General features: G+C 41.3%; 1 protein-coding gene across 2 annotated transcripts; it reads right to left on the bottom strand.

The window, feature by feature from the left end:
- Positions 1-1,643: 1,643 nt before the first annotated feature.
- On the bottom strand, positions 1,644-10,974 carry LOC147103124 (gap junction alpha-4 protein-like). 2 transcript variants are annotated; one of them, XR_015072898.1, is made up of 3 exons: positions 10,350-10,974; positions 3,734-5,455; positions 1,644-2,009 (listed from the first exon to the last, which is right to left on the bottom strand). XR_015072898.1 is itself a non-coding variant. In XM_085962444.1 (2 exons), the coding sequence occupies exon 2, from the start codon at positions 5,437-5,439 to the stop codon at positions 4,366-4,368; it is 1,074 nt and encodes a 357-aa protein (XP_085818570.1). In that variant the 5' UTR covers positions 5,440-5,455; positions 10,350-10,974; the 3' UTR covers positions 1,644-4,365. The 2 variants fall into 2 exon arrangements, 1 of the variants encoding a protein (XP_085818570.1); XM_085962444.1 differs by having other exon boundaries at positions 1,644-5,455.
- Positions 10,975-13,421: the final 2,447 nt, after the last annotated feature.

Here is a 13,421-nt window from a genome sequence, read left to right as displayed (position 1 = left end):
CATGTGAGATAGCACATGGTCTGGAAAAAGTCTATTTAGAAAATGACTTCAAACTAAACTGAAAGGAAGACAAGGGAGTGCAATTTCATATTGTAAAAGGCAAATTTAGGACTGATGTCAGGAACTTTTTCTTCATACTAAAAATGATCAAAACTTGGAATGGGCCCGTGGGTAAAGAACAAAATGAAAGAACTTGCATTTATATAGCATTCATGACCTCAGGACGTCCCAAAGCGCTTTACAGCCAATGAAGTACTTTTTGAAGTGTAGTCACTGTTGTAATGTAGGAAACACGGTAGCCAATTTGTGCACAGCAAGTTCCCACAAACAGCAATATGATAATGACCAGATAATAAAAAGATGTGATTGCACTAGAGAGGGTACAGAGGAGCTTTATGAGGATGTTGCCAGGACTGGAGAATTTTAGCTATGAGGAAAGATTGGATAGGCTGGGGTGGTTTTCCTTGGAGCAGAGAGAGGCTGAGGGGAGATGTAATTGAGGTGTATAAAATCATGGGGGGCCTAGATAGAATGGATAGGAAGGACCTATTTCCCTTAGCAGAGAGGTCAATAACCAGAGGGCATAGATTTAAAGTAGTTGGTGGAAGGATTAGAGGGGAGTTGAGGAGAACTTTTTTCACTCAGAGGGTGGTGGGGGTCTAGAACTCACTGTCACATCACATTTTAAAAGTACTTGGATATGCACTTGAAGTGCTGTAACTTACAAGGCTATGGACCAAGAGCTGGAAAGTGGGATTAGGCTGGGTAGCTCTTTTTCAGTCGGCAAAGACATGATGGGCCGAATGGCTTCCTTCTGTGCTGTAAATTTCTATGATTCTATGATTTTCTTTTTAGTGATGTTGGGTAGGGTGGTGAAGGCAAAAACCCAAGAATCATGCAAGTAACAACTGGATGTCATAATGAGGGATTCTCGGGATAGGTGAAGTTAAATGGGTCAAAAGGCCTTTTTAATCCAAATTATTTTTAACCTTGTGAGCAGGGTTGTCTAAAGGACAAATTGGAACAAGTTTGATTTGACTAAAGGTTTTTTCCTCATACTATTGATTCTAATACTATTTATTGAGTTACCTTCCATCTTTGGACGTGGAGAATTCTGTAACTCTAACTATGCCATCTGTCTGGTTGATATCAATATCAAGGTTAATTCCTGTACAGTTAGAGGTTGGATAAAGTGACTCAAAAATATCCCTTGACCCTAATCTAGCAAGGATGATACCTGAGTGTGACTACCAACTACTGCCAAATGACAGGGAATTTTATGTTGTGGAGTCACATCGTCCAAGAGCTGGTTTGAGATTGGGGCAAACTCATTCCACGTATGATTATTGCAGCCATTGGAAAGAAAAGATCTCAATCCATTGATCTGGGCTAAATTGAAGAGCCAAGATCTCAGAGTAGGGTAAAAAAAAAAGTGTGCTAGACCACTGCACTACTCAGTCCCTATGCTCATATCACACTATCAATCTCAAACACAGATCTATGGGAACTGATATCCAATTCAATCAGGAGACCGGCTGCTCAGCTCTGAATTAAATACATACACAAAAAAAGGGTTTCAAATGCTTTTGGTTACATAAATTGACAAAATAAATTCCAAGAAATGACATGACAGTCATTTTAATTTTTAAAATTTTATTTTGGTCAGCAGTTCAAATGGCACCAAGAATTAAAACAAAATCAACTTGTACAATACACTTTAACAAATTATTGATCTGATCACATTATTATTTACAGAAATTATAAGTTGTGTGCTTGCCTCCAGTTTGTGAAATGGCTGGGATTGTGTTATGAGCACAATGTATGAAACTTACTTGAGGGGGTCATGGAGAAATGTTTTCAAGTGTTGCCTCCGAGTCTGATCACACCCGCAGCCATTTTCACTTCTTGATGACCTGTGCAAGGGGCCTTCACTCTTTGAGATTTGCCATTGGAGTTCACGTCTTCCATCTCTGTCAATTGTGCCTTCTTCTGCTCATTCAGGTTTTTAGCTGGTGAATAGCATTATAATGGTGTTAGCTGACAGGAAGAAAGTGTTTTACTGAAAAAAGTGCTGGCGTGCAATCCTCCTGTGGATATTATAACATATTTTAACCATAGAACCTCCGCTGGAGTCTTGAGGCCTGTGGTAGCATTTTCAAATCAAAATTGTGCAACAAATAAATCTATAAATAAAGAGTAAAATGTGTCATTTTCTTAAGAAATGTGCTGTAATGTTGTCATTTATTTCTCCCAATTCTATTCCGTAATATTCAGGATCACTGCCTTGAGGTTACAAAACAGAAAATCTGCCTGTATTTAGTAAGGATTTACAAAAATATATCATTCAGAAGCCTACATGAAAGGCCCATGGTGGAGTGCATCACCGAGTTGAAAGGAGATGAGGTAACTCAGCAACTGGTGACCCCACACTTGGTGGTGAAAATACTACAGACTGTAGGAGGAAGGGATGAATAAAGGAGGTGAGACGTTCCACTGTTTTGATGTATTGGGACAGAGTGAGTGGGAGACAGTGTGAGGAGGTTTGATTTCAACACCAGGATGCAGAGAGGAGGAAGAGCATGTATTTGGAATTGAGGGACGGACAAGAGGCAAAAGTTCATTGAAAATAGTCATATTAATAACACAATAAATGACAAGGGAGCTTGTAGCAGAGAGGCTGGAGACCAGAGGCAAGGGAAGGATCGGCTATTAAAAGGTGACAGCTTTTTGTTGTATTTTGAATTGCTTCACAGAAATCTGTATATTTAATGTCTGTAAAATTTTCACTTTCTCTTAGATGAAGAGCTGTTATCTTCTTGTTCTTTAATATATGCCATTCATTACCTTGTTAAAAGTGTAAAAATGATTGAAAATGACTTGTACATACAGTACTTTGAGATGCCTATCTATGTTATGCAGTTATTATAATATACACTGAATGCATTATATCTCAGTAATCAACTGTAGGTTATTTCTCAATAACCTTGCAATAGAATGACTTCTTAATCATTAATTCTCTTGTGTGATTATCATCACCAACTAGAACTATGGAGCACACTACAGTCCATAACTGCACTGTCGGCATGAAACCCAGCCCACAACAGGGTAATTAATACTTGCGCATAGAACTGGACCAAATAATAGATACAAGGGAATCTAATCTTGGGGTTCTGGTCTGGGCGATAGTTATAAAATGCCTAAGGTTTGCTCTAATGGTTTGTGATGCTCTCAGTCAGTGTGTTGCTTCCTAATCACCCCTAAATCAAAAACAAAGTTTATTATAAAACTGACTAGGCAAATTATACAATGCCACCTTTACGTTAACTGCTTTTTTTTTAGATTTTAATTATATTGAAGAATTCTTCAATTAGAAATATGAGCAAACTGTATAACTGGATACTGAATTGTCAATGGGTGGGAAATCTAGCCTGTGTCTTGGTTGAATGTAACTGAGACCATTGGTAACACTATGTTGCCAGCACCAGACCATTTATCATTCTACTAGCGCTAATAAATAAAATCTATTCGTACCAAGCTTGATGTATTTTATGTCATTAACTATCTACTGCTATTTATTAATTAGGGATTATTGCTTACAAAATGCTGAATTGTCCCCTGATTTGATTGAAATACTCACATTCTTCTCTACCTTGAGTGTGTCAATGTGTGGGAATGGGGGTTGCAGGGAGGGGAGGGGAGGGTGATACTAAATTGAGCTTGAAGAGCAACTCACCCAAACCCATTCTTGCACGCCTCCTAGAGGTTGGTTACAGAAGAGCAATGGCAAAGGCAGCTGTCACACACCCCAGCATCTTAGTCAGGAAAAGGCCCAGGAGAGGTACCCAAATAGGAGGATCAGAAAGTTATTTTCAAAATGAGTGCCAAAGTTAAGAAAAAAATAAATAAGATACCAACGTTCCTTGGCAAACCTTTTCTTGAGGATTACTGGCACATGCTACAGGAATGTTTATTAGTCAGAAACACAATAAAATAAAACCTGAAAGGTGCGCCGAATAGCTCTGATAGGCTAAAATTTGTTGCTCTGTTCCATTCAGTCCAAGAGCACGGTTCAACCTTCTGCCAGGAAATCGGAAAGCTCACAATAAGCGGGAAATAAATTACAAGTGTAATAATAACTCCGTACAGTGACTGAGTCAAAGGCGTGTGTTTGTCCATGATTTAGCACAGCGGCATCCATCTTAGTACTGCACCTAAATGATGCCAATTGTGTCAAAACCCACATTGGATGCATATCTTCTTATTCAACTTTGCTCATAGACTATGCCTGAAGGTCCTGAAAACAGAAATTGTCAAACATAACCATTCTTAAATATTGCTCATTCAGAACCTGATGTTCGCCCTAGATCAGATTGCAACGTCATCTTGCCGTCTCCTGCTGCTTAGACTGCTGGCTGGACTAATAGGCCTTTGCCCTTGAATTGAGGATTGGTCTACTTTATCAGAGACTTCGCTCAAGAAGTTAAACGGCTGCAATTGCTCTTGTGGCATGGGATTGACCTTTTGGTCCGCCAATCTCTGCTCCGTAGTATAGTTTGTCCAATTCTGCTCAGTAGAGGACTTGTTGCAGTTCTGGTAAGGTCCGTGGGTCCCTTCCACGGATGTGTACATGTACTCCATTGGCACTGACGCCTTTTCAATGTAGGAACCCCCTGGAAAGTCAGACGATTTTAGATAGAGTTGTTTATTGGAACTGGTCTGAACACTTCTGATAATACACTTGCCAATGAGATGGAACACTTCCAGAAGGTTTAGCAGGAGTGATATCAGAGCTACCGCAAACATAAATAAAATGAAGATGGTCTTTTCTGTGGGACGAGATATAAAACAATCTACTTTGTGTGGACAGGGAATTCTTTGACAGACGTAAATGGCAGGCATCACAAAGCCATATAGATACCACTGGCCAAACAGAAAGCTAATTTCAAATGACATTTTGAAGATAATGCTTAGTGTGTATGTACACATCAATGCTCCCCTAATTCTGATCTTTCCTGTCTCATCAATGCCATACTTTAGTTTCTTTCTTGCAATCTCTTTCACAATGAATTCAGTTTGGCTGTCTTTGCTTGGCTGAGACCTCAGTGCCTCCTCTCTCCGCTTCAGCTTTTCTTCCTTCCTCGATATGTGCATCACGTGGCCCAAGTAGATAAGTGTTGGTGTTGACACGAAGAGGATCTGCAGCACCCAGTAGCGGACATGTGAGATTGGAAATGCCTTGTCGTAGCAGACATTCTCGCAACCTGGCTGCTCTGTGTTGCAATTAAAATCCGACTGCTCATCACCCCACACGTACTCTGCGGCCGTGCCCAGGATCAGAATCCGAAATATGAAGAGGACGGTGAGCCAGATTTTACCAACCACTGTCGAATGTTCCTGCACTTCATCAAGGAGTTTTTCCAAAAAACTCCAGTCTCCCATCTTCTTGGTCTCTTTCCTGTCAATGAAAGAAACAGTCACTCGTTGTTGGTCATGGGCTATGTTTTTGCGTTAGTTCAATTGCCATAACATAGTTCAAAAGTGTTAGTTATTTCATCTTTAAAAGCCAGTTTTGCTATACAGTGGGGGTAATTTTGACAGTGCTTTAGTGTAAAATGGGTGATAGCGAATCGGCAGCCTGCTTTACTTCTCTCCCGATTTTTATTTCCATTAAATGGCCCATTTTGCTAATGGGGTAAATGTAGGGATTTGGTCACTGAATTTACAATCCAAGAGCACACTGTGTCATTTCATTAGAATATAGGAGCAGGAGTTCAGCACCTTGAGCCTGTTCCTCCATTCAATCAGATCATGGCTGATCTGTACCTCAACTCCATTTACCCGCCTTTTTTCCATAACCCTTAATGCCCTTACCTAAAAAAAAATCCATCGAGCTCAGTCTTGAAGATTTCAATTGGCCCAGCGTCCACAGCCTTTTGGGGAGCGAGTTCCAGATTTCCACCACCCTTTGTGTGTAAAAATGCTTCCTGATTTCACTCCTACAGAGCCCAGCTCTAATTTTAAATATTATGCCCCCTTGGATTCCTTCACCAGAGGAAATACTTTCTCTGTATCTATTCAATCGTATCCCTTAATCATTTCAAACACCATGATTAGACCATCTCTCAACCTTCTAAACTCAAAGGAATGCCAACCAGGATTATGCAACTGATCCTCCTAATTTAACCTTTTAAGCCCTGGTATAATCTTGGTGAATCTACCCAATACACCCCTGCAAGGCCAATATATCATTCCTGACACTTGGTGCCCAAAACTGAACGAAGTACTCCAGATTTCGTCTGAACAAGGCTCTGTACATCTGAAGCATCACTTCCTCACTTTTGTATTCCAAACTCCCTTGAGATAACGACCAATCGTTGAGGATGCCTTAGGCACGTTTGAATCTCCACACATAGCAATATATATATATATACAGTGAGAATGCATTCCAGCTCCACATCTTGAATAACATATTCATTTGTAGACTTGTATGTAAGATTGTCAATTGTATCCAGCTTTTTGAATGTGATATCATTCAGCTCATTGGGCAATTTCTAATTCAGAAGATTTAAGAGGAGTGTTTCAAAGATTCAGGAATTCTTTCACAATTCTGTTATGTGATCAGACAAAAGATTCTGATTCTCATACTGCTCGAGACGTGACATTGAGATATTGTTCCATATGATATTCTGGTATCAGAAGTGCTACAAGAAGATGAAATTTACCAAATTTACCATGCCAGAAATCAGGACTTTGTGCAATGAACCATCAGAAACTGTTATATTCTTCAGAAGTCATTCTTATGAATGGTAATTGACCCGTTACAAACTGTTTTGTTGTGTGTATGTTCAGATTTTTTGCACGTTTAATATTAATGCTTCACATCTTTACTTAATGTAAATAAATATTTTAGTGCTGTAGTCTGTATTTAATTTCCAAGATTACATAGCATGAGACTATGTTAAATCCAGCAGATACATTGCTGCAACTGTGGCAATCTTCAGGTATGCATCTTAAGGGGAACTGTGCAGTTTCTGGATTCTAAAGGCTTGCAGATGGGACCTACTGCTAAACTGTTAAGAGAAAATGCTCCAATAAACACCCTAAATTGTAACCTGTTTACACGTACAAGCTGTTGTTCTGGTGTAATTGTACATTTAATTGCAATCTTTGTATTGATGCTGTCAATCACACACAGTCAAACTATCAAAGTGATGTGCAGCACTTGACAGTGACCATCCCATAAATAACCTTCAGTCCTTTTTGGCAAAGAAGATTTTAATCAATGTGAACTGATCACTTTTGTTGTGCTATCGAACTTGAACCAAGCACAGTGGAACCTGACTTTAAATTCATCTGTAAGAGAGGCTGAACACTCACTCGCAAAACAAAGTTTGAGCTCCACTGCCCTTCCTTTCTGTGCAGTATTATTTCCCACAATTGTTCATTGTGATGATATTTTTGTGCCAGGCACCCACTACACCTGGGATCTGTATCTGTAACTCGGCGGGCTCTTTTCTCTTGACTAGTTGCTGTTCCTGAGGTTTTACAAGTTAGATTTTTTTTGAGGAGGTGGTGCACTAATCCTCAGGCAGCTTCCTCCAGTGAAAGTTTGATTCTGGTGTTTCAAAACATAGCTCAAATCCTTCTTCATTGTTTAAACTCTGTTAATGTATGATTGATACACAGCCTGTGAATCTACCACCACTGTTGTTATCATAGAATGATACAGCACAGAAGGAGGCCATTTGGCCCATCGTGCCTGTGCTGGCTCTTTGAAAGATTAGCCCCACTCCCCTGCTCTTCCCCCCATAACCCAGCAAATTTTTCCACTTCAAGTATTTATCCAATTCCCTTTTGAAAGTTATTATTGAATCTGCTTCCACCGCCCTTTCAGGCAGCGAATTCCAGATCATAACAACTGGCGGCATAATTCTTTTTCTTCATATCACCTCTGGTTCTTTTGCCAATGACTTTAAATCTGTGTCCTCAGATTACCTACCCTTCTGCCACTGGAAGCACTTTCTCCTTATTTACTCTATCAAAACCCTTCAAGATTTTGAACACCTCTATGAAATCTCCCCTTAACCGTCTCTGCTCTAAGGAGAACAACTCCAGTTTATCTAATCTCTCCACGTAACTGAGAACCAGAAAGCAGTTTCTAAAGCACGGAGCTGTCAGAATGAACACAAATATTGTGTCTGGTTCTTTTTCTGCTGTGAGAAATTTTACGGCTGTTCTCAAAAGGTTAATGAGGGAACATGCAGCAGGAATCTGGAACTGGGGGGCATAATTTCAGAATAAAGGGGCACCCATTTAAAACAGAAATGAGGGAAAATTTCTTCTCTCACAGGGTCGTGAATCTTTGGAATTCTCTTCCCCAGAGAGCTGTGGAGGCTGGGTCATTGAATATATTTAAGGTGGAGATATTTGAATGGTAAGGGAGTCAAGGGTTATGGGGAGTGGGCAGGGAAATGGAATTGAGGCCAAGATCAGATCAGCCATGACCTTATTGAATGGCGGAGCAGGCTCGAGGGGCCAAATGACCTACTCCTGCTCCTATGTCTTATATTCTTATGTTCTTATATGCCTTGAGCAAAAGATGCTAAGACATGGCAGTGTGATTTATCCTGTGGTGTGTTAACATTGTAGCTGAAACTATGGATAATTCAGTGAAAAGCCCTGTGCTTTTGGGGCATGGAGACTTGAGGCCTACTCTGTGCCCCACATGCAACAGATTGTGTGCAAGGTTCAGAAAGGCCCCAAAATTCTGGAGCGGTAGCCCAACAATGTGCCTGAACAGTGTTCCAGACGATCAGTGTCTGTTTCAAAGAAAAGCTTCTCAAAAATGGTAGGACTTTACTGCTGAGTGGCTCTCTCCTCCACAGAGATTGCAGAGACCCCCTCTTACATAGCTTTCAATGTCCGATCTGGGAACTGGGCAATTCTCAAAAAAAAAACCAGGCCAGCTTTAAGGGCAGCTCGCAGTCCTTTAATGATTGCTGGTACCTGGTAACCCCACCCCAAGTAGACAGGTGCTCTCCCAGCGCATCACGTGCTAAGTGATGGAAGAACTGTCAAGATATTTAAATGAGCTGACTTTGTAAAATGGCATGTGTTTGGTTTGTAGCCCTCAATGCATGGCCCACTTTGCCAGGCCCACATTGTCCACCCGATGTCTCCTCCAGTCTCCAGGCCACTGCTGTAAAACTGATGGATTCACACAGCCCTGCACATGGAATTGCTATCAGCAAGAGCACTGTTTCTATCTGAACAAAAGGCCATGGTAAATTTGCCAACCTATCTGTCAACCTTTCCTTTGTGTGGAGTCAGAAGTCATTGCTGTCTGAGTCACAAGTGAATAAAACAGCATGTAGGAATGAAATGGATTTTTATAGATTTAATCTTTCTTCACTGTAAGGATGGCTAAGGTAGTGCCCAATCACATCTGGACAGGGCGTTAGCCTGGCAATAGAGGAATGTTGTAATCTCCGTGATTTAAAATCCAATCATCCCCACACCTGTTCTGGTTGGTATCTATAGCAGGGAACAGTGGGAAGAGCTGGGTTTTCCTGTGCTGGGGAAGGAGCTCCCTCTGACACTCATGGTGGTATAAGGCACTGCTTTTCAAACTCTGAGGTACTCCCTACAGATCTTGGCACACGCCCTGGGAGCCCCCGCAAATGCCGACACCCGCCCAGGGACCCTAGAAAAAACCGACACACTTCCAGTGACGCCCCCCCCCATGGGTATTGATACCCTCCAAAGGAGCAACGGCTGAAAGACAGTACCAGGCTTCTGATGCTAGCACGGCACCGAGATTTTCTTTACATTAGTACACATCAACAAAAAGCATGTGTTAGTAAATCAACAAAACCAGAACAAAATGTAGAGATCTGAATACCTTGGAGACCCCCAGGGATCCCCTTGCAGACCCTCCGTGGGTCTGAAAATCTAAAGTCAGTCGCAAAAATAAATAAAAAATCCGAACGAAGAATTTCAAACTCTTCCAATAATAACAAATCTCCCCAAAATAGTTTGTAACAAACTTCAGTGTGCAAAACAGAAATTGAAAAAGTACAGTATTATAGCTTCTATTTATCTCTTCCTGTCATTCAGATATAAATAACACTCAGTGTTCGCCCTCACATATTTATCGTACAATGGAAACCTAGTTTTTGAAAGTAAGAAGGCACTTGAACTTTCATCTCTGTGGAGATACAGTAACTCATCTCTTCCTTCTCAAAGAATTTCTCTCAGATGGAACTGTAACTCTGTAATAATATTCTGTTTTATTGAGCATGCCATCCTTCTTTCACTATTTTAGCAGGGAGTAGAATTCAATCACTTACCAACAGTAAGTTTAAAACAGAGACAGAACGCTGTAATCTGACACCCGTCCTTCAGGGTTGCAATGTTCCACTAACAATGTTTCTCAGGGTTGAAACATTTAAAGGGAAACCTCCCTCGACGTCACTGCTGATGTACGCTGCTGAATCAAAAGTAATATTGTTTTTAATGGGGAGATGTAGTTCAGCAGGAATGCATGAGTCCAGCACGGCTGACTGCTTCCATCGACAGGAAGGAAATCACCATTAACAACCTCGCTGTCTACTTCTCTCAGGGTGACAGCTCCAACGACGCTAACTGTAAATCCTGTAGCTCCAGCCTTCTGGCTCTGTGCAAGCAACTCCAAGTTTGATTGCAAATATTATGTGTTTTTTAATCCTTCAGTCTCGAATCCAGCATTCTTTGTTGGAGAGGGACATCTTGCTCAGACGCTTACAGTCCTTACCGGGGGAGTGGGGGGCTGGGATGGGGAAGGTCACTCCGATCACAGGGCAGCCGTTTGCTTTCTGAGTTTAACCACTGACGTAGTGAAAATCCTCGAGGTTCAGTTTCCGATGCTGAAGAGCTGGAGGAAGGGTTAAAATTTACCAAGTGCTCCAGAGAAATCTCAGAGGATTGGGAGGTATATTGGGGTAGGGATGATCGATTCAGGTTACTTGGAGTAGATACTTTGGGAAGAAAAGGTTCACGATTAGGAGAGTTAGGGGGATCAGATCGATGAATCTCTATGGGTCAAATGATCTGTTCTCATCCATGACTTTTCCTGTTTTCTCATATAGCCAGGCAAATGTAAACTATCTCACGAAGAGTTCATCGTATCCCCACGACAGGGAAACAGAATCCACAGATGGATACTGCCTTAGATGCTCAAGGAATTAACCCCTTCCTCAGATCACCAGCTTCCCATGCTTTCCTAAGGCTGGCTATTTGAAGTTTCTGTATACTTTTAAAACTTAATAATGAAGCACAACGCTGCACTCCCAGGCTCAAAAATAGTAGCCAGTTTCTGGACTTAAAATAGCCTGAGATTTTAGATAGTATGAGTGAAGTTGTGGGAACAGATGTGGACGGCAAAACTCAAAAAATACCATTGAGAGTGGTCATAATCCGAGAATAACATCCAATTACTGAGGGTGGATTGTTCCGACTGAGCACATGAGTGGGGCCTTCTGAGCTTAAGCATTTGAGGTCCCAAAAGTAACCCAGACATCTATGTTTTTAACTGTCTGTGCATTCATTTGCCGTCAGTGGATGCTCTTAGCTGCTAGCTTCTCAGTGTTTCTTTGGGCGGTGGGGTTGTTTTCTAGGTTCAGCTGTTGTTGCTGGGGTAACCCACGTCATTGCTTTATTTGCATGTAAAGAAGATAATCACGAGTGTGGATATTGCTCCCGTTGTTAGGTTTGTGTGTAATGTTGCCGGTTCACTCTTATTTATGATGCTCCATGGAGGTGTATTAGTGTCCATGTTAATCTGGTGCCCTCCAGAGAGACTTTAGAATTGGATGGCCAGCTTTCTCAATAAAGCTCTGGAATTCCCTCCCTAAACCTCTCCGCCTCTCTAGCTCTCTCTCTCCTTCTTTAAGGTGCTCCTTAAAACCTACCTCTTTGACCACGCTTTTGGTTACCTGTCTTAATATCTCCTTATGTGGCTCGGATGTCTTAGGGCATTTTACTACATTAAAGGCGCTATAGAGTGGAGTTTCCACTTTGGGCGCAATCAGCAATCTGGGCACAAATGGCGCTTTAAATTGCACTGGTTTTTCGAAGTGAAGTTATGGTTCAAGTTTCCGCCCAAACTCATCTGCATAATCACAAAACATAAAATCTTCCATGAACCAGCAATCGGACAGTGTAATAGAGTGTAATTGTTTTGGTTTCCCAGCATTGAAAATTATTCCTTGATGTATTTAAGAGTGGTAACCTGGTGGAGTTTTATTCATACAGCTGAAAATGGGTTTATCACAAAAAATAAGCATTTTTACTAAGAGCCTCTCGTCCACCACCTGTGAGTAACCTGATTTGAAATCGCTGAAAATGATTTTTAAAAACTATACGGAACCATTTAACAGTTTCATTGGGCCAGTAATTCTGGTCCCAACGCGTGAGTACGGACGGGGTACTCACGCGTGGGCCCGTTGGAAGTGCCGGATTTCAGCATGCGCGGGAAACCGGCATTTCCTGTCCTCTGAACCAAGGGGTTCAGAGGACAAATGCGTGCGCGCAGGAGTCTGCGCGTGCGCGCTGAAATTCCTTTTTTTCCACAGGTTTGCGCGTGTGTAAGGGCCTCGCCTTTCGTAAAGACTTCATTCTTTAAGGTAAGTGGTCTATTACTTAAAATTATAACATTTTTTCCACAGCTTTATTGTTTTTAAGGACTTTACAGTAAGGTAAGTGTAGTTTTAGACCTGATTTTTAAAAAAATTATTTTTTTCAAAAATTTGATTAATTGTTTAAAATAGTTTTTTTAAAGTTATTTATAGTTTATTTAATTATTGGGATGTTTTTTAAAATTTTATTTAAAGTTAAACTAGTCTTTTGGGCGCCCGTACTTTTGACAGTTCTTACTATCAAACTCATGAATGAAGTTTCCCCTCCCCTGATTGGCTGCACAGTGCTCACCTGATCCCAGCCGGCATATCGCACTAACTACGCCGCTGGATCAGGCAAGCACATTGCGCCGACATCTGAACCGGGCCAGTGACAGGAATTCCAAGCAGGCCCAGGCTTCAGATGTCGGCGCGCCGGGTGAGTGCACATCGGGGGCTTGCACGCGCGGCAAGCCCCCGAACCTAATTTCTGGGCCAATGTTCACTAGTCAGTTTCTTTGTAAATTAAATATTTTGTAATATTTAAAAAAAAATTTAAAACGTGCTTTGGCACCTAAAAAATACCGAGCTCAATTTGAAGAGCTGCAAATGGGCACAATCGGCGGAACTCGCCATGCTTGTTATTTCGATCTGGGGGTGTGGCCAGTTTTGTGGGCGGGACCGGCTTCCAGTGCGACGTTTATAAACCAGCGTTAAAGATCACGGAAACTTGATTTACGCTCAACATAAATTGCGCTTAAAATTCCA

Source organism: Somniosus microcephalus, chromosome 20, assembly GCF_052327205.1.
Source record: "Somniosus microcephalus isolate GS21.2 chromosome 20, FLI_Smic_1.0, whole genome shotgun sequence".
NCBI classification, from domain to species: Eukaryota; Metazoa; Chordata; class Chondrichthyes; order Squaliformes; family Somniosidae; genus Somniosus; species Somniosus microcephalus.
Note: the sequence above shows the minus strand (reverse complement) of the source record. Positions and strands in the feature narration are given on the sequence as shown.

Bases quoted from the DNA above. Each gene is read 5' to 3' on its own strand.
- LOC147103124 (XM_085962444.1), bottom strand. From the start codon at position 5,439: ATGGGAGACTGGAGTTTTTTGGAAAAACTCCTTGATGAAGTGCAGGAA.